The 19,714-nt window shown below is 40.1% G+C and overlaps 1 protein-coding gene across 9 annotated transcripts in view; it reads right to left on the minus strand.

Moving 5' to 3' along the window:
• The window catches only part of ARHGAP10 (Rho GTPase activating protein 10), a 375,184-nt gene that overhangs the window by 54,451 nt on the left and 301,019 nt on the right, over positions 1-19,714 (minus strand). For 5 of the 9 annotated variants that reach the window (XM_070770135.1, XM_070770133.1, XM_070770132.1 and 2 more), the window contains one exon: positions 7,039-7,186. The exons of the other annotated variants lie outside the window; for them this stretch is intronic. In XM_070770135.1, coding sequence (XP_070626236.1) covers positions 7,039-7,186 — 148 coding nt within the window. The remainder of the gene's footprint in view (positions 1-7,038; positions 7,187-19,714) is intronic. 9 annotated transcript variants of the gene reach the window in all.

The raw sequence follows: 19,714 nt of genomic DNA on the forward strand, positions 1-19,714 counted from the left end.
AACCAATGCATCAAAGAAATCAAAGGAGAGAGAAAAAATATTTAGAGATAAAAACAGAAATACAACATGCCAAAATCAATGAGTTGCAGCAAAGAAAGTTCACAGCAATACAGGCCTACCTTAAGAAATAAGAAAATTTCCAGTTAGACAACCTAATTTCACATCTAAAGAAACTAGAAAAAGAACAAAGTCCAAAGTCAGTAGAAGGAAGGGAATAATAGAGTGAAAATAATCAAACAGAGATGAAAAAAACAATGGAAAAGATCAGTGAAACTACAAGCTGGTTTTCTGAAAAGACAAACAAAAACTGACAAGCCTTTAGTTAGACTTACCGAGAAAAAAAGAGAGGACTCAACTGCATAAAATCAGAGATGAAAGACGGGAAGTAACAACTGGAGAAACACAATGAATCGTGAAAAACTACTACAAACAATTATAAACGAACAAATGGTGGACAACCTAGAATAAATGGATCAATTCCTAGAAACATGCAATTTTCTAAGACTAAATCATGAAGAAAGAGAGTATCTAAACTAGATCAATTACTAGCAAGGAGGTTGAAACAGTAATCAAAAATCTCTCAACAAACAAAAACCCAGGCAGATGGCTTCACTAGCAAATTCTACAGAACACTCAAAGATTTAAAACCCAGCCTGCTCAAGCATTTCCAAAAAAAAAGAAAAGGAGAGAAATCTTTCATATACTTTTTATGAAGCCAGAATTACCCTGATGCCAAAACCAAATAAGAACACCACAAAAAAGAGAAAATTACAGGCCAATACCTGATGAATGAAAAAAATTCTCAACAAAATATTAGCAAATGAAAGTCAACAATAGATTAAAAGGATCTTACATCATTATCAATTAGGATTTATTTCAGGGATGTAAGATTGGTTCAACATCCATAAATCAATCAATATGATACATCACATTAACAAAGCTAAAGAATAAAAACCATATGATCATCTCAACAGATGACAAAAAAAGCATTTCACAAAACTCAACATCCATTTATGGAAAAACTCTCAACAAAGTGCATGTAAAGGGCATGAACCTTTACATAACTAAGGCCGTATGTGACAAATCCACAGCTAACATCATATTCTAACAGTGGAAAGCTGAAAGTTTCTTCTGAAGATTAGGAACAAGACTAGGATGCCCACTCTCACCTTACTTTTATTGAACACAGTACTGAAAGTCCTAGTCACAATAATTATGTAAGAAAAGAAATAAAAGACATCAAAACTAGAAAGGAAGAAATAAAACTGTCACTATTCACAGATGATATAATACCATATATAGAAAACTCTAAAGCTTCCATCAAAAACAAGACTGTTAGAATAAATGAATTCATTAAAGTTGAGATACAAAATCAATATATAGAATTTTGTGGCTTTTATATACACTAACACCAAACTACCAGAAACAGATATTAAGAAAACAATCCCATTTAAAATTGCATTAAAAATAATGAAATACCTGGTAATCAATTTAACCAAGGAGGTGAAAGACCTATAAACTGAAACTATAAGACACTGGAAAGAAATCAAAGGAGACACAAATAAATGGAAAGATATTCCATGCTCACAGATTAGAAAAATATTGCTAAAATATCCATGCTATCTACAGATTCAATGAAATCCCTATCAAAATGCCAATGGCACTTTCCACAGAACCAGAACAAATAATTCCAAAAATTGTATGGAACCACAAAAGACCCCAAATAGCCAAAACAATCTTGAGAAAGAACAACAAAGCTGGAGGTGTTATACTCCCTTTATTCCAAGTATACTACAAAGCTATAGGAATCCAAACAGAATGGTACTGGAACAAAAACAGACACACAGGTCAAAAAAAACAGAACTGAGATTCCAGAAATAAACTTTCACACACATGGACAATTAAGTTATGGAACAACATAATTGTAAATGTAACATAAAATGTAGAAATGACAGTCTCTTCAATAAACAGCACTGGGAGAACGAGACAGCCACATGCGAAAGAATGACCAGACACAAAAATTAACTCAAAATGGATTAAACACTTGAATGTAAGAGCTGAAACCATAAATACCTTGATGAAAACACAGGCAGTAAACTCACTGACATTGGTCATAGCTAATTTTTTTGTGGATCTGACTCCAAAGGAAGGGAAACAGAAGCAAAACAAACAAATGAGACTGTATCAACCCTGCACAGCAAGAGAAACTATCAACAAGTGACAAGGCAACCTACAGAATGGAAGGAGATGTGAGCAAACCACATATACAGTAAGGCTTTAAAATGTCAAAAATATAATGACCTCATACAAGTTAACAGTAAAAACAAAAAACAAATAGAACAACCCATGTTAAAAACGGGCTGAGGGCTTCCCTGGTGGTCCAGTGGTTTAAAGCCGCCTTGCAAGGCAGGGGACACAGATTCGATCCCTGGTCTGAGAAGACCCTACATGCTGTGGGGCAACTAAGCCCATGAGCCACAACCCCTGAAGCCCACGTGCCCTAGAGCCTGTGCTCCTCCAGAGAAGCCGCCACGATGACAAGCCCACGGACCGCAAAGAGGAGGAACCCCGAGTCACTGCAACTACAGAAAGCTCATGGGCAACAGCGAAGACCTGGGGCAGCCAAAAGTAAGGCAATAAATCAACACAACTTTAAAACGGGCAGGGAATACGAACACTTTCCAAAGAAGACATAGGAATGGCCAAAAGACACCTGAAAAGATGTCCAACATCATCCATTATGAGGAAAAGGCAAATCAAAATCATAATGAGATATCACCACACACCTGTTAGAATGACTGTTACTAAAGATAAGAAAATGCTGGAGAGGCTGTGGAGAAGAGAGAACCCTGGAGCACTGCTGGTGGGACAGTAACTTGCTACAGCCATTAGGGAAAAGAAACAGTCCCTCAAGAGATGAATGGAACTGCCACGTGACACAGCTATCCCCCTTCTGAGTATTCACCTGAAGAACACAAATCACTAATTCAACAAGACACATGCACCCCAGTTTTCACTGCAGCATTATTTATAACAGCCAAGATATGGAAAACAACCTGTGTCCGCTGACAGATGAATGGATATGTATATATATGTACCATGTATACTGCATATGTATATATGTAACTCAGCCATGAAAAAGAATGGAATCCTGATATCTGCGACAACAAAGAAGGACCTTGGAAGTATTTTGCTATATGAACCAAGCCAGAGAGAAAAAGACAAATACTATATTATTTCACTCACATGTGGGATCTCAAAAAAACGAAACAAATAAACAAAATAAAACAAATACACAGATACAGAGAACAGATTAGTGGTTATCAGAGGGAAAGAGGATTGGGAAGTGGATGAAACGGTTGAAGGTCAACTGTATGGTGATGGATGATAACTGACTTGTGGTGGTGATTAACCTCTAGTGTATACAGATGTCAAAATAATGTACATCTGAAATCCATATAATTAAAAAAGAGGTAGTAAGGACATAAATTTGGAGTGGGCAGGTGAAAACAAAAACACAACATACATTAACTTTTTTAAAGTTACTTTACTACCACTTCTGAGGAAATAAAAACATAGGAACATAAGTTGAGAATAAAATAAAAGGGAGCCTTTGATCTACTTTTTAGCATTGAGCAGCCTACCTTATATTTCACTATTTCACTGACTTAGCTAAAGCTAGTCAGCTTTAAGGTTTTGAGACTATAAAATGCTATATTAAAGTGAACAATATGGCTTCTACAAAATAATAAGAATTTCAGAATAGATTTAACAGTTGCTCTAGAAATCTAGCTAGATACTATATCCATTTCAGTTCATATTAATCATCAACAGAGATCCTTAGGAAACTAAATTGTAAAGTTTTCTGCAAATAACAAGTCTAATACCATTAAATCACATATTAACAAAGGAAAATAATGAGCCTGCATATGCAATATGGCTAAATGTGCCAATGCCAATTAAACCTTTGCTAAAGTAAAGATACTAAGTATCTGTAATTAAATTTGCAGGGGCGGGTATTAAAAAAACATAGAACCACGTGTAACAGCAGAGGGTGTCTCTCCTAGTTCACACAGGCGAAGCCAGGACTCTCTGCTTTTCAAGCCTACCCTACTTCCGCTTATGCCATCAGGCTTGCTGACTGGTAATAATGACTTTCTGATTTGCTACATGCTAAACTGAAACCAATCCTAAGTGTTTTCCAAGGTTGGCTGTTCTGTACATCACATATTATATTTTCACACCCTACTGCATGCAGAAGAAATAACATACTACAAACCACTTCACTCAAATACCAAACCTGTGACCAAAAAAGCTTAAGAAAATCCTCAAAGAACACAACACTGCAAAGCAACCATACTCCAGTAAAAAGTTTAAAAAAAAAGAAAGAAAGAAAAATAAAATCCCTAGTCATCCAAACTAATTCCTTGAATCTTGGCAAATAAATTCCCTAACTTTAAACAAAAATAATTTGTACTGGACTTCATTAAATCTAACTTGTACTACAGTAGATAAATGGGGTGGGGGGAAGGGTAGAAACACACTTGCATTTAAATTTTCTATTAGACTCAACCAAATAATTTGGAAAAATAAATCAACCAAAGGTGGCTATAACACATACTGTAACCAAAACTAGATAAACATGAGAAGTGACCCAATGACCATGAATTAGAAAAAATGCATAAAAATATTAAACTTTGAAAATTCCAAATAGAGCTGACAATTAGATGACTCAGACTACTGAAAAACATTTAGTTCTGGTGATAAGAGATTTTTTTTTTTGAAAGGGTAGAGTTTTCAGTATGCTAAGTAATCAATAACAAAGCTCTTTAGTATCCTTTTTCTGTATGCTTCCTTTCAAAAGCATTTTCACCACCTCTTCATTTATTTCCTTTTTTAGAATATGCGGAATATGGCTCCCACTTTGTTTTCTCTGAAACAATCCTTTGTTACACAACTTGAGTTTCACTAAAGCTGAGCTACAAATAGTTGGAGTGAGGGGAGAAGATAAATAACAGTTTTTAGTTGCTTTATCTTATGACCTGTGAGATAAAATCACTCCATGACCAAAATCAGGAACTTTTATGAGTGTAACAACATTCAAAAAAAAAACAAAGGCTGAAATCAAGAATTAACATAAAGTTTATAAAAAGACAAAATGTAGATTAAAACATCATATAAGTAGTGAATATAAAGACAGACTAAAGGAATTAAATATCTGTCAATCTTTTTCCTTATAATTAAAATTTTTAAATAATTATTATGTAGCCTAAAAATCAGAAAAGCTATGATTGTACACCATTTTGAATATATCCATAAAAAATATGCTAAATACCACTTCAGCAGTTTCTCATCCATTAATAATAATCACTCAGCAACCCAGTGACCAAGAGATTGGTAAACTATATTCACATGACTGGATACTCTGATTCAATTGCTAAAAATACCTGCCCCCCAAGTAGATGCAACTCTAAAACCAAAGGTCCCTCCTTGGTCATTCCTTTTATGAAATGAGAGTCAATTCGATTTTGCTCAAAGTCGATGAGCCTGTGCAGGTACTGTTTCGTGTCACCTTGATTTCTTTCCCGCACCTACTTTCCAACATTTGCCTCATTCACTGATCTTTTAACACTTCCACCAGAGGACAAGTGAGATAGAAGTCAAGGTGCAATTCAAACCAGTCAGCTTTACTCCTTATTAGCAACTCTGTAGACACAGTGAATGTGAGGGGAAAAAAAAAAAAAGAGGAGAGGATAAAAAGTTAGCTGGACTCAGAAGCTCAAACTAAGGACTAAAAGGCAGCTCTGAAACTAGAGGTTGCTTTAAATCAGAGGGCTTCCCTGGTGACTCAGATGGTAAATAATCCGCCTGCAATGTGGGAGACCTGGGTTCAATCCCAGGATCAGGAAGATTTCCTGGAGAAGGGAATGGCTACCCACTCCAGTATTCTTGCCTGGAGAATTCCATGGACAGAGGAGACTGGCAGGCTACAGTCCATAGGGTCACAAAGAGTTGGACACGACTAAGGGAATAACACAACAAATCATGCTCTTACTCTGCAAAATGTGGATGTGATTGTAAAGCTAACACTTGTATCACATGCACGGATGTCTTAAATACTTTAAAAGAATATTGGAAAGCCTTAGTCCTCCTGCACAGACCCCCTGGGAGTTAAAGACACATGTCACTTGCTGGCTTGGATCTTTGGATATCAGCTATACAGCTGCTTATAATGGAGGTACTGGATTTGTTTCTATCTTCATTTCTGCCCTCCCTTTGACAATCACTTCATACCTCCAAACCAATGAAACCTTGGTAGTTTCAATCTTATCCTCCACACCAATGACCACATGGTTACAAATCAGCAACTGGGTGTGTCCAGTGAGCTCACAGCCTTGTTTTGTAAGGATCACTGTTTAAAATTCCAATTTGAGACAGGTGGCAATACTGAGACAGGTGGCAACCGCTGAGCAACAGTGAGCTGGAACAGGGTGGTTTGGATGGAAAGTGAGGGCTTCCACTGATCAGAGTCCCAGTGTAGCCTGGTCCGCTCAGTCGAGCCCCACCCGTGGTCACTTTGCCACCTCTGCCACAGGATAAGACACCTGCCTCAGGAAAAGTCAGAAACCTGGGGCAAGGATGGTGCAGAAGCACAGACCCAGTGCAAGCGTGCCCTGCGCCTTTGATCTCAATGCCCTGAACAGCAGACAGGATCTGCTCCTCTCGCAAAAGAGCTGCTTTCACTTTAGCTCCTCTTCCATTTGTCTCAGGGTTATGTAACCTCACAGGAGGTCACACAAGCCTCCCAAAATAGAAATGTAAGCTGTCTTTTTCAAAGTAGAAAAAGAACCGTGCATAACAAAGACAAACACAAACTGAAACTTTGCACGCTCTCCCTGACACACAAGCTTTACCCTCCCTGTTAATCTAAAAAAATTATAATCTTAAGGGTAGAAGGAAGCTAAAAACACAAAGGATGGGAAATGATGGCCTGCCCTGGGGACAAAGGATAGAAGAAAAATGTAACGAACATCTTACCATCTTCCAGTTCAAGACAGAAATTATATACGGCCACGGGTCTCTTAGTCCTCTGGCCCTGCCTCTTCGATTGTCTCGGCGGAGCATTTGGGGGTGCTGACAGGGGGCCTGGCTCAGGCAATGTGGCATCAGGCGGGGTCCTAAAAATCTGCCATCGGAACACAAAGGACATTAATTGTTTTCCATGAACAGAAACTTGGGTTTTGCAACAGTATACCAATCCCAAACAACATTTGATTTGGAGTCCATCCAAAATGGGCTGCTGGAGCCAAAAATCCATGCCTTTAAATTTTGGGCATAAGTCATAAATCTTGTATTTATTTTTTAACAGAGATTTCAAAATAAAATTTCTCATTAACAGTAAGTAAAAGCAACATCAAATCATTATATTTCAAAATAGAGTCATGCCCAAACTAAACAAGTCTAATTATCTCCACCAGATGTAGACAATACCACAGCTCTTCATCCGCAAAGGAAGTAACCAGAATAAAACACTAAAAACAAATATCCCATTCAATTTCACACAGGGTTATATTTATGCCAAAATGCTAGTTTTAATTTTTTTTTCAAACTACATAAACAGAAACATGGGACTGCAAATATTTTTTACACATTTAAAAATACCCTGTGCTTATGAAATTACCTTTCGGAGTCCACATACATTTTTCATAAAATGCTCTGTATGTTTAATCAATTTGTTTAATACCCTCCAACCTCCCTTAAATATTTCCCCTCTATTTTTGAAACCTAGAATATCAGCACCTTCATTATCTACAGTGTCATTCATCTGTCGGCAACAACAACATTAATTAAAATGTGCTGATTCTTTTCTTAGCAAATTTTTTTCTTTGAGAATCGCAAGCTGCACCATACGTGCATCCTAAGTCGTTTGTCTGACTCTGTGACCCTATGGACTGTATGTAGCCCACCAGGCTCCTCTGTCCATGGGATTCTCCAGACTACGGGAGTGGGTTGCCCTGCCCTCCTCCAGGGGATCTTCCCACCCCGCCCCAGGGATCAAGCCCATGTGTCTTAGTCTCCTGCACTGGCAAGAGGGTTCTTTACCATCAGTGCCACCTGGGAAGCGCCAAACTGTGCCATAAAGGGAAGCATATCACAGAGGTGATTTATAATAACATTTCCATTGCTGCCAAGACCTGAGTTCAGAAGCTTCCCATCCCCAACACTGGAGTCATTTCAGCCTTCAACGAAGTCTTAATATAAAACATTTAGACATCACCCTAACAGACACTGTATCTCCAGAGCACTGACGTTCTAAATGTAGATACTTGGAGAAAGTCAGCTAGCATTAAATAAACCATAAATATAAAACTCACAATAAAAGGCACTCAGTGAAAGCCCCCTTGTTGCACAGAGATTATTATTTATGCATGTGAATAAAAATAGGTGTATGACCTGTATATACAAGTGAGAGTACCACATATATGTATCACATTGAATAGCTATCCAACATGTCAGAGTTATATTCACAATCTACAATTTCTCATCTAAAAGCTATCATATACCAACAGAAATAAACAATTTCAACAGAGCCTTTGCTTTATAGTACCATACTGCCCCCTCATGTGTAAATGGAATAAAAAATGGTTTAAATTACAATGGACAAATATTTGCTTGTGAAAATTTAATTTTGTGCTCCAACTGGTAACCTGCTAATACCGTATTTCCACAGACTTTGTGCTCCAATAGGGTGCTCTGGCAAATAGCAACTACTTATCTGCCTTAAAAAATCCCCTTCTGTGTACACTATTGTGCACAGCTGGCTTTACTGCCATGTGTCATCACTGCAATTGAGGAAGGCTGCAGAGTGACGGGAACAGGAAAGAATTTAGGTGGTGAAGAGGACGACAGTGGTGAAAGAGGGAAGAAAAGATGGGGAAACTTGATCCCATGAAAAGAAACTAGCACCTGTGTGTGACCAACGTTGGGAAGAGCCTGCGGTCTTATGTTCAATCTTTACAAACATGGCACCTGCCTCTGGGATGTTACTGGAACAGGAAATCAAACAACACAGAGCCAGTATCCCCGAAGTATAAACAGTGGAAAGGGTATATTCGAAGAAACAGTGCTGGAGAGCTGATAACCGTCTAAGCAGACCTTCCTGGAAGATCGCACTGATTGGAATGATGAGGATGCTGACCCGTTTCGCATCCCCTACCTCCCCCACCACACAGGGTAAGGGTGTGGGGAGTACGGTGTGAGAGCAGTCCCAGTCTGCAGAGCCAGACGACCAAGCAAATCGGGACCCAGGGGTGTGACTCCTAGATTCCTGGGGGGGCTGATCCAAGACATCCCAGGGCTGGGCATCCAGAAGATATGAAACAGTTGAGTTTACATCAGAGCATCCAGGAGAATATTCAGTTAGTTCACTGGCTCAGTCCTTTCCGACTCTTTGCGACCTCATTCACTGCAGCACGCCAGGCTTCCCTGTCCATCACCAACTCTCAGAGCTTGCTCAAACTCATGTCTATAGAGTCGGCAATACCATCCAACCATCTCATCCTCTGTCGTCCCCTTCTCCCCCCACCTTCAATCTTTCCCAGCATCGGGGTCTTTTCTAATGAGTCAGTGTTTTGCATCAGGTAGCCAAAGTATTGGAGCTTCAGCATCAGTCCTTCCAAGGAGAATATTACTCAGCCATAAAGAAGAAGAAAGCCCTGCTATAAGCAACAATGTGGATGAGGGCACGGTGCCCAGTGAAATAAGTCAGACAGACACACACGATCTCACTTACATCGGACTCTTAGAAAGAAAGAAAGCTCAGAAAAAACCAAATTCATAGAAACGAAGAACAGATTGGTGGCTGCCAGAGGCAGCTCCGGGAATAGGTGAAGGTAGTCAAGATGTACCAACTTCTTTGAGTTATAAAATAAATAGGTTCTGGTGGTGTAAAGTCCACACAGTGACCATAGTTACCAGTACTATATCATATGCTTGCAAGTTGCTAAGAGAGTAGTCTTAAAAGTTCCCATCACAGGAAAAAAAAATTGTGTGACTATGTGATGTGATGGTGGATGGTAACTAAACTTACGGGGGTAATTTTCACAATATATACTCGTATCAAATTAGTTGTACATGGTCAACTGAAACAACATTATATGTCAATTATAAAACTGAAGGAGGAAGTATATCTAAGAATGGGTTTTGGGCTTTTGGATGGGGTGGGAGTGGTTCTGTTTTTCTGTGATTTGCATTTTAAAGCTACCCAGGTGATTCTTTTGTGTAGTCAAGGCTGAGAAACAATGATAGTCATTCCACGGTCATTCCACTTTTCTTGGATGGACTAAATCTATATTGAAACACCAGAAAAGTTGTTTCAGAAAAACTGGCCCTGAACATATGCAATCAATTCCTTGGATCTTCCCAAGTCCTAACTAGGCGTGAAATGATTCAAAGATTCTAATGACCCACCATTCTCTCAATAAACCATATGTGAATTAGCTTTCAAAGAGCTAACCTATTAGCAGATGGTGGTTTGCTCAAAATTCTCCAAGCAAGGCTTCAACAAACAGTACCTGAACTGTGAACTTCCAGACGTTCAAGTTGGATTTAGAAAAGGCAGAGGAACCAGAGATCAAATTGCCAATATCACTGGATCATAGAAAAAGCAAGAGAGTTCCAGAAAAACATCTATTTCTGCTCTATTGACTATGCCAAAGCCTTTGACTGTGTGGATCACAACAAACTGTGGAAAATTCTTAAAGAGATGGGAATACCAGACCACCTGATCTGCCTCCTGAGAAATCCGTATGCAGGCCAAGAAGCAACAGTTAGAACCGGACGTGGAACAACGGACTGGTTCAAAATTGGTAAAGAAGTATGTCAAGGCAGTATACTGTCACCCTGCTTATTTAACTTAATGCAGAGTACATCATGCGAAATGCCAGACTGGGTGAAGCACAAGCTGGAATCAAGAATGACAGGAGAAATATCAATAACTTCAGATATGAAGAGGAACTGCAGAGCCTCTTCATGAAAGTGAAAGAGGAGAGTGAAAAAGCTGGCTTCAAACTTAACATTCAAAAACTAAGATCATGGCATCCAGGCCCATCCATCACTTCATGGCAAATAGATGGGGAAACAATGGAAACAGTGACAGACTTTCTTTTTTTGGGCTCCAAAATCACTGCAGATGGTGACTGCAGCCATGAAATTAAAAGATGCTTGCTCCTTGGAGGAAAAGCTATGACAAACCTAGACAGCATATTAAAAAGCAGACACATCACTTTGCCAACAAACATTCGTCTAGCCAAAGCAATGGTTTTTTCAGTAGTCATGTATGGATGTGAGAGTTGGACTATAAAGAAAGCTGAGTGCAGAAGAATTGATGCTTTTGAACTGTGGTGTTGAAGAAGACTCTTGAAAGTCCCTTGGACTGCAAGGAGATCAAACCAGGCAGTCCTAAAGGAAATCAGTCCTGAATATTCATTGGAAGGACTGATGCTGAAGCTGAAACTCCATTACTTTGGCCACCTGACGCAAAGAACTGACTCCTTGGAAAAGACTCTGACACTGGGAAAGATTGAAGGCAGGAGAAGAAGGGGACGACAGAGGATGAGATGGTTGGATGGCATCACTGACTCGATGGACATGAGTTTGAGCAAGCTCTGGGAGGTGGTGATAGACAGGGAAGCCTGGCATTCTGCAGTCCATGGGGTTGCAAAGAGTCAGACAAGACTGAGCAACTGAACTGAACTGGTGGTGGTTTAGTTACTAAGTTGTGTGCAACTCTTTGCAACCCCATGGACTATAGTGTACCAAGTCATTTTCTTCTCCAAGGGATCTTCCGGAGTCAGGGATCAAACCTGTGTCTCTTGCTTGGCAGGCAGACTCATTACCATTGAGCCACCTGGGAAGCCCATCATCAGATTAGGTGGTTCCAAAGCACAGATGATAACTTGAAAAGGTACTACCCTGGTTTTTAAGTCTTCCCAGTTATGGGGGTTTAGACATATTATTAAGAGTGTTTTCTCATCTTTTCATTTACATAGTAAGAGCCATAATGTGTACATCTCAAGTTATTACAGGGATTTAATGAGATATTTGTAAAGCATTTGGTACAGTACTTGGCACCATTAAGTAACAGAAATAAATAGTAACTACTGTATTATAATGGGATCACATCCAGTAAATAATGATAATAAAAATGAAAGCAGATCCTTATTGCCGTACTCAACTGCCATTTTAAGAGGTTGTTAATTCTTTGAGGTATTGAATATCCCTTAAATTCACTGTTTAGTTGAAAGTGTTTGTAGAAAAGCTCATCAAACAATGGACTACAAGGAAGCAATGAACAGTACCTCCTCAAAACTGCCAAGTCACCTGGAATCACACAATGGTTTCATATATTTACTTCTGTATTTTCCCACTGAAATTTAGAATTTAAATTACTTCCTCTATCATGTAATACATTTCACATTTAATAAACACCTACTATGTGGTAGACTCTCTCTGAAACAGTTGAACATTCTCAAGGACTTTTGAGGGGAGTATTACTCCTCATGGTTTTTTAAAATGATAAAAGCTGAAAGATTAAATAGTCGACCCAGACCGCAGAGTTGGTATCCTAACTCTCAACTCTGATTTCAAAGCTCCTGTTGCCCATTTAAAAAAACAAACAAACTTAATTCTTAAGGAAAAAACCACCAATTATGCTGCCCTGTATCTATTCAGGAAAGTTCACCTGGAGGTTATCTATACAGAGTTACCATCATTGTGTTTCGGTCTCCTAGACATTTCAAGAATGTATTGCCTTTCATACGTATCTAACCTTGTTCGCCAATGCACCGACCACAGATCTCTCTTTTTTTTTAGGCTGCCAATCTATGCTCTCATGGTTCTCTCTGAAACTTCGGAAATTATTTTAAAAGATACTCTTTTTTTTTTTTTAGTTTTAAAAGATATTCTTTTTAAATTCAAAAGAGGAGGAAAGAGTAAATTATTTAAAGTGCTGTCTTCTTTCCTGGGAATCTGATTCTAACAGTTAAAATTTAGCTTATCTTGTTCTATATAGTCAAGACGTTTGTCTACTTTAAATATAACACTGATTTTCCAAGTCCAGAACCACTGCGTGGATGCAAATTCCTCTACCTCCCAAGTCTCATTCCAAAATCATGCGACTCTCCCAACTTCCCCACATCAGGACATCTTGGCTCTGGGGCAAAAGATGAACTCAAATCAAGCCTACTCAGAATCTGTTTTTTCCAGGGTAGAAAATTTCTCCACAGTACCTATGTGTTTACGACATAAGAAAAACTCAAACCACACAATCCAATGACAAAAAACAAAAATCCACACGTAGGCATGGCAGTGAAGAAGTGCTTACTCGGTCTCTGAAGAGTGCTGGCACAGGCAGACGTCTGGCACTACTGCTCAGAGTCGCAGATTCCTCAGACATAACAAACCGGATGCTTATGCCCATGGGATGCAGCCATACACATAAATACCTCCCTGGGTCGTTCAGGCTCTGCTAGCAGGGGCCTGAGTGGAAACGACCAGGCGACCTCTGCCGGAAATACTTTGCAGAGAATAGGAAACAAGAATGGGCTTCTGCAAATGTCACTTCAGTATCCAACTCAAGCCTAGAGCATTTGGTTCAGCTGAAATCTCATGGACAGAAGAGCCTGGGGGGCTACAGTCCACGGGGTCACACAGAGTTGGACATGACTTGGCGACTAAACAAGATCATCATGGGTAAAGGAAGTTAAGGGGAATGAGGTCATTCTTTTTTAAAAAGCTCTTTCTCTAGAAGAGTTCAGTGGTCTTTCTTGTGATAGGGAGATTACTAATATGTTTGTATATTCCTGGCACCTTGAATAGTAACAGTTGCAATTCCTGGGTACTTGCAGTATGACTGACATTGTGCCCGGTGCTTAACTCACAAAGAGCTGAGCCCAGATTTCCTGACTCCAGCACGCCCGTCTTCATCGCCGTGCCCGTCCACATCCAACACCACCCAGTTATACCAGGCCCCATTCATCTTATGTCCTTTCTGGTGATGTCATATCTCATATAAATAACTACATCTATCCGTAAACAGGTTCAATAAGAAGACATTGGAAATCCGTGCATATTCTCCTTAGTAAACCTTTAATATAGAAAAGAGGGACAAATAAAATATCCAATCTCTTTTTTTTTTAATACAAAACTACATTGGTATATACCTGAAACTAACACAACATTGCAAATCAACTATACTCCAGTGAAAAGTTAAAAAAATAAAACATACAACAGACTAGGGACAATAAGGAAGCAGACTCACAGATACAGGGAAGAAACTAGTGGTTACCAGAGGGGAGAGGGAATGGGGCGAGGGACAACACAGGGCTAAAAGATTAAGAGGTACAAAATATTAGGTGTAAAATAAGTTACAAAGAAATGCTGTACAACATGGGGAATACAGTCAGTATTTTGGAATAACTGTGAAGGGAGGTTGATCTTTGAAAACTGTATTGTTTGGCTGATGAGTTGTGTATGACTCTTTGCGACCCCGTGAACTGCAGCATGCTTCCCTACCCTCTACTATTTCTCTGAGTTTGCTCAAACTCATGTCCATTGATCTCATCCAATCATCTCTTTCTCTGTCAACCCCTTCTCCTCTTGCTCTCAATCTTTCCCAGCAAAAACAATCACGTAAAAAATAAAAAATTTTAAATAAAACACATAACTACAAAATGGCCGAATATTTCTTTCAGTTCAGAGTCTCCAGTGTCTCTAGACAAACACTTGTTACCTGGGGGCGGTGTGACTCTAACCCTGACCGATCATCCATCTACAACATATGTGTAGAGTTAAGCTGGGGGGTGAATAGCACACCAAGAGCTGTGAAAACATCCTACTGTCTGTTCTGGAATCAACATTACCCCAAGACTAAACGTGCGTTTACAGAAAATTTAACTAACACTGACCATAGCAACTGACAGTAAGACTAGACCCTGGAAACAGTCTAAGGCTTCATGCTTTATTCTGGTTGGAGAATAAACTCAGAATCGCGAGCTGCAAAGGCTCCTAGTTATCGCTTCCCTCACCCCTGCATCTCAGTGGAACAGACAGAGAGGCCCTGTGGCTAAAGATTCCCTCATATTCTATTCACACCACCAGCGAACAGCAGATTCGTTCCCAGATGAAGGTCTCAGTGTTCACTGCTCTCTCTCATCACTCTGGCACTGACTCTTTCTTTCCAAAAGACTATCCTTTATGCGTGCCCTTCCTCATAGGGGAGATTTTTGCTCAGTAGCTGAAACTCTTGAAAATGCTTTCACATGCATTATTGGACACAAGCCTCAACACACAGACCCAGGAGGCTGACATGGGAGCACAGTGCAGGGGCTTGCTCCCAGTTCTGCGGACACCCACCAGCACGAGGCTTGATATCACAGAGGAGAGGGAGGGGGGTGTCCAGGAAGAACAAGCAGGAAGAAGGAACAGGAGACACAATAAGCCCCGGGGCATCCATCCCCCAGACCCCGGCTCTGACAGTGGCTCTGACTCACTGTGAATGTTTGAAGAGCAACCATTTTGGTTTAAATCTCCCCTCAAAGAAAAGAAAGGCAAAAAGTGTATTGGGTGGGGGTGGAGGGTGGGGTCCTTGCATGCACGTTAAGTTACTTCAGTCATGTCTCACTCTTTGTGACCCCATGGACTGAAACCCACCAGGCTCCTGTGTCCATGGGATTCTCCAGACAAGAATACTGGAGTGGGTTGCCATGCCCTCCTCCAGGGAATCTTCCCAACCCAGGGATTAAGGTGGGTTTTTTACCACTAGTGCCACCTGGAAAGCCCCACTACAGGGTGGGGAGGGATCTATCAAATTGGTAGAGCTGTTTTTCTTTCTAAGATTCCAACTGTGGGGACTTCCCTGGCAATCCAGTAGCATTTTTCCGACCTCTTCCCAAGTCCTAGGGCAATGTATACTTTGATTTCTGCAGCTCTCTGTGCTCCAAATAGGAGACTACATAACTGACTCTGGCTCTTGCCTTCAAGATTTCAGTAAATGACAACCTTTATCAACAAGCTTTATAAAACGGAACGTACCCCAAAACAACCCATCCCAAACCATGGGCATTTTTTCAGTGACAAAAACTGCAGATGGGACATCAGTGCTCTGGTCTTCCTAGTGTTCCACAAAGACCAAAAGAGGGAAGAAGAAGAAACACTGATAACATACTGGAACCAACTGGCATCTAAGAAATTCACATGTGCTCACCAAATAACTTTCTCCCTGATCAGTTCATGAGGTGAACCTCTCCTGATGAAGCCAAAACTGCATCGTTCTTACATTCGTGGTGCAAACACATATTCCCAGTTCTAAAATGTTGTTTTCTGGTTTACAAACCTTTAAAAACACTCCAAGTGCATTTTTTTTAATCAATCTGCACCTGCAAACATTTGGGAAACGCAAGCACACACTTTCTGAAGTCAGAAGAAAACAGTTTCCCAAACACAGCTGTAACCTGACTTTCATAACCCAAATGTCTACAAATATTCTTAACTGAATAAAAAGCCAGTGGTTAGCTAGAATTTTTTTCTGATCAATATGTCCTTGGCTCACATGCAAACAGAAAGCTTATACTTTTCCTACAGAAGCCTAGAATAACACTGAGGAAACATACACCATGTCAACAATGCAGCGTATTCCACACATGATATTCCTTTGTTTTTCTCTTCCTCCTCCTTCAGCTTAGGTGTACAACTTCTCCCGAGGTTCTTTTACTTCTCTGTTACTCTAGCCTCTCTCCAGGACTCAAGCCTGCCTTAGAAATCACATGGTCCTAACCATGGCACAGAAGATCAGGACACAGGAAGCCTAGGTCTGCAAAAAGAGATCTCTGCCAGCCAGGGCTAGCTCTGGCTATGACAAAAGCAGGACTTGTCCTCAATGTTACCTGTGAAACTTTAAACTGAATATAGAATTTAGAACTGACTCATCAAGGTAAATGACATTTTTTCTTTGGCCATGTAAGCCAGGACTCCTACTCATTTGGGTAGGCACGAATGACCATTTCTCTGAAAAGAAAAATAAGCCCTGGACCTACTAATTCTACAAAAGGAAATGCATGGATTTTCATCAGTGAAGAAAACATCTCATGAAGACCTGCATATGATTACATTTAACAGAATCATCTGAAATCTTTTTCAAAATATGCACACCCCCAGGCGTGGCCCACATATTTAAGAGATAATGCAACACACTTTTTTTTTTTTTTCCATTTTAGCTATCAGAATAAAATGCCTAAAATGCCTAAAGCAAAACCATGTTCTGTATGAGATCAATGGTGGGATTTTATGAGAAGTTGCATAAGGGGAGAGGTGACGTGTGGTTTCAGCCTTTATATTTTATCACTGCTTCTAAAATTTATGGGACTAGGTTGTCAGTTTTTAATAGCAAGTTTCTTTCAAATTACAATTTATTTGTTACAGAAGTGATAACTAATACACATTATAATCCTTGCAGAAATCCTGATAAACACTCAAAAAAAAAAAATCTCTTTAAAGATGAAACCACCCATCAGCCCACACACAAAACCATTTCTGTTAAAATGCTAATGACTATTCTTCAGAGCCTTTTCTTCCCATGCAACACCTGTCTCTTTAAAGAATCAACCCATGAGGACAACTGTATGTGGAGCCCAGGCTCCTAGAGTTTACCAGAACACAGTCCCTAGCTGTACTTTAGAGGTGACCTCTGCTGTATGCATCAGTTAGAAACAAAGCTTTGGGCAAGATTCGATTTCTCAACACATTAGGGCCCAGCTAGATTTTAACCTCCCAAGCGAAACGTGTTTCTAACTAAGGGTTTAGAAATCAGGCATACATATTTTTAAGAACATTCCAAACAGCCCAATGTTTTAGACCCTCATCTCTGCCAACCCAAGGCTACATGAAGGGCATACGTACTGGAGACCAAAAATAGCCTTTCCTTCAGTGCGGATGCACGATTCATCTTCTTAGGTCTTAACTGTGATGAAAGCATCAACTCTACCTAGTTCCTTACAGGGAGCGTCTCAGAAGGTTAATGCTTAGATGCTTGGATTCCAGCTCAGTTTGGAACTTGTGCATCCTCCATCTTTAGTAGCTGTGCTTGAAGTGAAAAAAGGAAGATTTCCCTCCACTGAGCTCACTTCACCAAGGACCAGCTTTGACATACAGGTTTCCAATAATGACAACGGGTGCGAGGATGCATTAAGTGTACTCCTTTAACTGGAAGGAGAGGGTCAGGATAACACAGCCAGCAAACCACACACTGAAGACAGCAGACCCCCCTTCCTGTTTTGCTGTCGATATTCTAACTATCAAGTTATCACTTAACATCAGTATGAAATGTTTTTGTTTATTTGTTCAGTCTCTCAGTCATGTCCAACTCTTTGACACCCCATAGACTACAGCATGCCAAGATTCCCTGTCCTTCACCACCAACTCCCAGAGTTTGCTCAAACTCATGTCCATGGAGTCAGTGTTGCCATCCAACCGTCTCATCCTCTGTCATCCCCTTCTCCTCCTGCTTTCAATCTTTCCCAGCATCAGGAAAAGCATCATCAGCATCTTTTCCAATGAGTCAGCTCGTTGCATCAGGTGGCCAAAGTACTGGAGCTTCGCATCAGGTAGCCAAAGTATTGGAGCTTCTGTTTCAGCATCAATCCTTCTGATGAATATTCAGGGTTGATTTCCTTTAGGATTGACTGGTCTGATCTCCTTGCTGTCCAAGGGACTCTCAAGAGTCTTCACCAACACCACAGTTCAAAAGCATCAATCCTTCGGTGCTCAGCCCTTTTTATTGTCCAACTCTCACATCCATACATGACTACTGGAAAAACCATAGCTTTGACTATACAGATCTTTGTCAGCAAAGCAATGTCTCTGCTTTTGAATATGCTGTCTAGGTTTGTCATAGCTTTTCTTCCAAGGAGCAAGCGTCTTTTAATTTCATGGCTGCAGTCATTGTCCGCAGTGATTTTGGAGCCCAAGAAAATAAAGTCTGTCACTGTTTCCATTGTTTCCCCATCTATTTGCCACCATATGTTTAGAACCTGTCAAATTGGGTCATGCATGATTATCCTTATCACAAAAGATTCCAACTCTGTATCATTATGTATATGCTTATTTACTGAGAGATGAGCAGCTTATGTTTAAGACTTTTATATAACATAAATCTCAACATCAGTGAATATTAATTTAAAAGGGTAAAAACCTGCTGGAGGGAATGGATTCTTAACTATTCTGGAGTATCTCCTAATGGATCAATTATCATCAATTACAAAGAGATCGGTGCATTTATGATTGAGAAATCTGGCAGTCACCATCCATAGCATGGGTTTTTTGTTGTTGTTGTTTACTTATTTTAAATTGGAGGATAATTGCTTCACAATACTGGGCTGGTTTCTGCCATACATCAACATGAATCAGTCATAGGTGTACATCTGGCACCCCACTCTTAAAACATGGCTACAAATCCCTTGACACTCTTCCCAACAAGAAGCGGTGTCCATGTCCCCTCCCCTTGAGCCTGGGCAGGCTCCCCACTGAGTTGGTCAACAGCACACGCTCAGTGATGCTCTGTGGTCTCTGATGCTAAATCATAAAAGGCCCTTTGGTCTCTGCCCTGTTGGCTGAAATCCTCGCTCGGAGCCCTGAGGCTGCCACACTCTACAAGGAAGCT

This window comes from Bos indicus, chromosome 17, assembly GCF_029378745.1.
Source record: "Bos indicus isolate NIAB-ARS_2022 breed Sahiwal x Tharparkar chromosome 17, NIAB-ARS_B.indTharparkar_mat_pri_1.0, whole genome shotgun sequence".
Classification (NCBI taxonomy): domain Eukaryota; kingdom Metazoa; phylum Chordata; class Mammalia; order Artiodactyla; family Bovidae; genus Bos; species Bos indicus.